This window comes from Meriones unguiculatus, chromosome 21, assembly GCF_030254825.1.
Source record: "Meriones unguiculatus strain TT.TT164.6M chromosome 21, Bangor_MerUng_6.1, whole genome shotgun sequence".
Classification (NCBI taxonomy): Eukaryota; Metazoa; Chordata; class Mammalia; order Rodentia; family Muridae; genus Meriones; species Meriones unguiculatus.
The window spans coordinates 45,743,118-45,749,190 of NC_083368.1; the positions used below are offsets into that span (position 1 = coordinate 45,743,118).

Here is a 6,073-nt window from a genome sequence, read left to right on the forward strand (position 1 = left end):
CTGTAGGAACAGCTTGCTTAGTTCCCTCATGCAGGGACTGCGTGTGCCAGTGCTCGGACAACTGTGGTCTGTTTTCTTTCCCTTAGTCCTGTTACTGCTGCAAACAGACCATGACGGAAGGAGACCCAGCCGTCTATGCCGAAAGGGCTGGCTACGACAAACTCTGGCACCCGGCTTGTTTCATCTGCATGACCTGTGGTGAACTCCTGGTTGACATGATCTACTTCTGGAAGAATGGGAAGCTGTACTGTGGCAGACATTACTGCGACAGCGAGAAGCCGCGCTGTGCTGGCTGTGATGAGGTGTGTTCTTCAGGGACATGCTCTTTCAGCCTCCCCCCTGGGCCCTGCAAGTCTCGTCACTAGGAGACAGTGAGCATTGACCAAACTCCAATCATGCAAGCAACCTGGTTATTTTTCGTTCTGGGTGTCGTGAGTAAACTAATGAAAATCTATCAGAAACTGAAGAGTGACTGATTTTGAGAATAAACTCAAGCCTAATGGTACCATTTTCAAATGTTAAACTTTTTTCGAAGGCATTTTGTAGATTTATTTGCTCCTGTAGATTTAACTGCCTATCTAAAGAACCTGGATCTGCCACTGTGCAGTAAAGGAGAAATGCCTAATGGATTTTTTTTTCTCTTGCCAGCTGATATTCAGTAATGAATATACCCAAGCAGAAAACCAGAATTGGCACCTGAAACACTTCTGCTGCTTTGACTGTGACAACATCCTGGCAGGAGAGATCTATGTGATGGTCGGTGACAAGCCCGTGTGCAAGCCCTGCTACGTGAAGACCCACGCTGTGGTAAGAAGCTCAGGGGCAGCCTCAGCCGTGCCCCGGTTTCCTTGTCTGTCTCCCTTTACATCACCCAAAAACGGGAAGCCAGGCACCAGCCTGTTCAAAGCAAGCATGTGATTCCTTCATGGGCTGTTTAAAACCATGCAGATCAAAAGTCAGAAATGTGCTATCAGCATCTCAAGATGGCTCAGTCTACCTGTGTGTTCGCCACATGATGCTTGGTAATAATTTCTTAAAAAAAAAAAAAAAGCAAGGGCCTATCCTTCTGCTCTTCCTGGCTTATGAGCCCAAATGGATTTATTCTTACTACTACAGCTCAGTATCCATGTAAAGCGTTTTGGGGACTTTAGAGTTGGCTTCGCAGTCAAGAGAGCTTTTTGCCTTTCCAGAGGGTCCAGGTTCGGTTCTAAGCACTCACATGGCGGGTCACAGTCATCTGGATCTCCAGTCCCAGGGGTTCTCTGGCCGCTTCAGGCACCAGGCACGTACGTGGTACACAGATTTATATGCAGGCAACACACACACAAAACACACTTAAATAAATAAATCTAAAAAAAATTGGTTTCTGTACATGTTACTAATTGACCCACTAGGACCTTGTTTCGCTACCTGGAGATTATGCAGTGACTGTTTCTTAAATGCTCATGGAATAGAGCATTTGTGTACAGTGAAAGCTGGCCTCTATATTTAGATGTATTGTGTGCCATTCAGGTGCTTAATGTGAGAGTGTCTCTTTTATCGCATCCATTGTGCTACACGGAGCTGCTGCTACGGCTGCATGCTGGCCAAGAGATGGTACTGTAGAGAAAAGATGACCATATATAGTCGGCCTCACACGCCAGGACTAGCAGAAGGACAGGCTCTTTCTTTTTTTCTTCTTAGTTCAAGGTTCCCCCAAGCTATTTCACTGGGGAAACTTGTGGGTAAGGAAAAATATTACCTGTGTGTAGTTCTAAAAATATGATGCTTTGAGAAGAAGGCAAGTTCTGAGGTCTGCCCAGCTTCTGTCTTCTCATTGCCTCACGTTTTCTGTCGACTCTGCTTCAGACTTTCATGTTTGGAAGTTGAGTTACCATCATCATAGATCTGCTTCCGTCAGTCATCTTGGTTTAAAGCCATCTTCCGCGGTGATGGCGGATGGCCTTCCCGATGTGCAGACACTTTCCCAGGCCTTTCATCCTTCTTGACTTGCCTGTCATGTGCTGCAGTTATCTATGCCAAATCACACATTTCCAAGGCACACTACCTTCTGGTTTTAGTTCTTACACTGCCGCTGGCTCACTCTCATCTAACCCTTGTTTTATATAAATACCTGTGTTTCTGCAGACTCCAATTTCACAACAATGTTTCTGGTTCCCTACTCCACCTCTTTCTCTCCAGCTAGTCTCTTACGGTGTGTGTGTGTGTATGTGTGTGAGTGTGTAGAGCCTGGAAGGTAGAGCTGGCCTTTTCATTTATCTTCAGTACCTACACTTAGGAAATTCTGAATAGCTGACTTTTTTTTCTCTTATTTCTCATTTGCTTGGGGCTCATCTTAGACCTCCTCTCAGGAACATGATATTAAATAATTATATGTATTAATACATTATATAACCTAAAATGTTGGTGACTTTCTCTACAGAAGGATGTCATGATGTTCAGTTTTTGTAGGATGCATGGTCTTGTTTTAAGAACTAAATATTAATCTATGAGGGCAGGGATATTTTTTCTCTGCTCCAAACACTGGAACAGCATCGCAGATACCCAAAACTATGTGCTTAGTCAAGGTTTAAACAAATGAAACTGCTTTATTCGGCTTTTTCTTATTGTATCTCTATGTTTATAAACATATATCTCCATATTTATATACATATTATTGTATCTCCATATTTATATACATATTATTGTATCTATCTCCATATTTTTGTAATCAGTGGACAGAAGTAAATGTATCTTTAAGAGAAGCAGTTTTGAAAAAGAATATATAATCATTTAATTTTATAATATACCATTGTTTCTTCTAGAAGAGTTACTTTCTTGGTAAAGAAAACCATTGGCTTTGCCTAATATTAAAATGAGAGGTCTTTATCTCACATAACAGGAAAAAAAATGGCTGTGCATCTTTGGAGATTACTTTATTCACCATGTTAATTTTTGTAGAGATTTTAATATTTTTTTTTTAAAGTGACAGAGAAAACATTTTTAGACCTGAAGAAGTGTCTTCAATCTCAATGGGGTGCTTCTGAGCTAAAGATAACTGGAAACAGCAGTGAGAGGGGCAGGGCCTAGCTTGTCTCCATGTGCTCAACGCACTTTCATTGGCCACCCGTGAGGCTCACAGGGTCCTCTGGCCAGAGAGCCTTGCAATGGCATTAGCTACCTCACATCCTGTGTTCAAATAAAAGAAGTAAGGGGGATGCAAGGCAGTAGCTTTTGGAGCTGTGTGAGGTTTACAGTCACAGGAAATGCACTGCCAGGCACACTGATGGAGGCTTATGGTCTCCTTGAAAAGGCCCTCCATAGCTTTGAGGTTTTGAAATACCTGGAGTGTAAGATTCTAGGAAGAATGATAAGCAAATGTATTTTTAAAGCTAAGCTGTATGGAACCACAAGCCCTAAATTCAGAATGCCATTTCTATAGCCATGTGATGGTTTTTTGACCTAAATACATTTCTTAATTCCGTATGTAATTGAATAAGTTGTTTTGTCTTCTGTATACTAAACATGAAAAAGTGTGTTTTAACTAATAATAAAAAGATCCACAAATAATGCTATGAAACTGAGAAAAAAAGGAGGCAGATCATAAGGAAATAAAACATTCTGTGTGAAATGGCACCTCTGTCACACAATTTTAAAGTGTGAAAGACTAATATGAAGTCAGAAAACTAGAACTACATGAGCTATAAAACTCTAGAAAATCCATGCAAAAGCAACTGTTTACATGGTACAGCTGTAGACCCAGAGTGTACTTATAGTTTTAACCTTGATGTTGTATTCAGGAATCCTATGTGGATTATGCAAAGAAAGTAGGTCGCTGTTTCTCAGCCACAAGGCAGAGTTGACCGTAGATTATAAGAAGCTATGTAGCTCTAAAGTATGCAGAAAATATATTGCAGGCTTAACGAGGCTGGGTGTAATATGGGTCACTTCACTTCCAGTTTACCCATTGACTCACAGACATGTTTGGTACCTTTTCATGAAAAGAATTGAAATGGCCCTCCTCATCTCAGTGACCTCTGACCAAGAGAAAGGTGGTGCTGAAGGTTGGTCACGGTCCTATGGTATTTCTCCATTTCTTTTAGAATAAAGATTTTAGATGATTTACACTTATTTAGATCATATTATAAACTGCCCACTACTACCTCATAGCTTTCAGGAGTGAGGAAAAGCAATCTTACAAACTTCCTTCTCGTTATTTTTGTGAAATCTCACAAAATTAACTGGAAATAACTGCAGTGCTTTGGGCTGTGCTGTCAGAACTTCCTGTTTACAGCACCGCATGGGCATCTTCGGGGCACCGCTTCCACCCGCTTGGGTTTTCGAGACCGGGTTTCTGTGTGTATAGTCCTGGCTGTCCTGGAACTTGGTTTGCAGACCAGGCTGGCCTCAAACTCACAGAGATCCGCCTGCCTCTGCCTCCCAAATGCTGGGATTAAAGGCATTCGCCACCACGCCGGGCCGCTTCAGTATCGCTTACATCCTCTTAACGTATACGTCTACTGACTCAGGTTCAGTTTGCCCTCAGCTGCAGGTGTGGCTGGCAGAGTCAGTCTTTCACCGTCTCCTCCTTGCTTTATTCCTGAGCAGGTGTGCCAAGGCTGCCACAATGCCATCGACCCGGAAGTGCAGAGAGTGACGTACAATAGCTTCAGCTGGCACGCGTCCACAGAGTGCTTCCTGTGTTCCTGCTGCAGCAAGTGTCTGATCGGGCAGAAGTTCATGCCCGTGGAAGGGATGGTTTTCTGTTCGGTGGAGTGTAAGAAGATGATGTCCTGAGAGGAGAGCCCTGAGCAGTACTGAGCCGTAGCTGTCCGGAGTGGCCTGCATTTCATGATAAAATGAAATTTGAAAAAAAAAAAATAATAATAAAAGGAAAAAAAAAAAGCTGTATAGCAAACCAGAATATCTTGTCCAATATTTTCCTTTTTTTAAACCTTAAAATTTTTGTCTGTCTTATTTTTAAATGATTGCTTTAAGCATGTGATTAAAAAAATAAATAAAACAGTAAAGAATTGTAGCTTTAATTTCCACACATTAAATTTTTTAATTGGAAGCTTGAATTTAGTCAGTCTTTATAACTGCATATTCCTAGTGCCAAATAATATATATATATATATATATATATAGTCACTTAAAAATTACTGTCTTAGGAGAGATGAATATTTTGGCTTCTATGCTTCGATTTACATAGACAATGTAAAGAAAATTAGATGTTGCCTGACATGACACTGCGCCCTTAGCCTGTCTCACTGATGTGTGATGACCTGGTGCCGCTCAGTGAGTTCCTTCTGGCCAACAGGGTGGTGCATGGTGGGTGTTCCCACGCCTAAGCCTTTGCATCCCCTTGCTGAGGCAGAGGGTCCTCTTCTCACTGCATTTCACTATTTACTTACCTCTCAGTGTTCTCTTTTGTCGTCTTGTGACCTCCATCTGCGGCCTTGAATATTTTATATGTATGTGGTTGGAACAATATGTGCACTTTGCTCTTAGAGATTTTTTTTTTTTTTTTTTGGTCCAGAACATAAATGTAGGCTATTCATTTAGTTTGAAATCCAAAGAATATGTATAGGTTTTGTATGCTGAGAATTATCACTTGTGCTGATGGCACTTTCCTGACATTCTTTGACTCAGTTTTGTGCATGATTTTCAGTCTTACCTGATGGATATTATCCTGTGCTACCTCTAAGCTTGCTGTAGACACACAGACTGTCAGACTGTCTTCTTCGCTTGTGTACTCCCATCATTGGGTGTTTTGAATGTTTTTCCTTTGTATGCTTTATACATAACTATGCACTATTAATATTAAATGGAATGACTGTTATATGTAACTCAATAAAGTCTCTTTCACTTTAATAATTGTCTTTTTCTTTTTTAATTTATTATAATAAATTATTTAATTTATTACCTTTGTATCCCAGCTGTATCATCCTCCCTCGTGGAGGTGATCAAAGAGCCAGCCACTGAGCTCATGTCAGAGACTCTCTGTTCCCATTACTAGGGAACCTATTTGGAGGCTGAACTGCCATGGGCCACATCTGTGCAGGGGTTATAGGTTATATCCATGTGTGGTTCT

General features: G+C 41.2%; 1 protein-coding gene across 2 annotated transcripts in view; it reads left to right on the forward strand.

The window, feature by feature from the left end:
* Positions 1-5,856, forward strand: part of Tes (testin LIM domain protein) — a 38,740-nt gene extending 32,884 nt beyond the window's left edge. For both annotated transcript variants that reach the window (XM_021644096.2, XM_060373734.1), the window contains exons 5-7: positions 87-302; positions 649-807; positions 4,588-5,856. In XM_021644096.2, coding sequence (XP_021499771.1) covers positions 87-302; positions 649-807; positions 4,588-4,776 — 564 coding nt within the window. In that variant the 3' untranslated portion in view covers positions 4,777-5,856. The remainder of the gene's footprint in view (positions 1-86; positions 303-648; positions 808-4,587) is intronic.
* Positions 5,857-6,073: the final 217 nt, after the last annotated feature.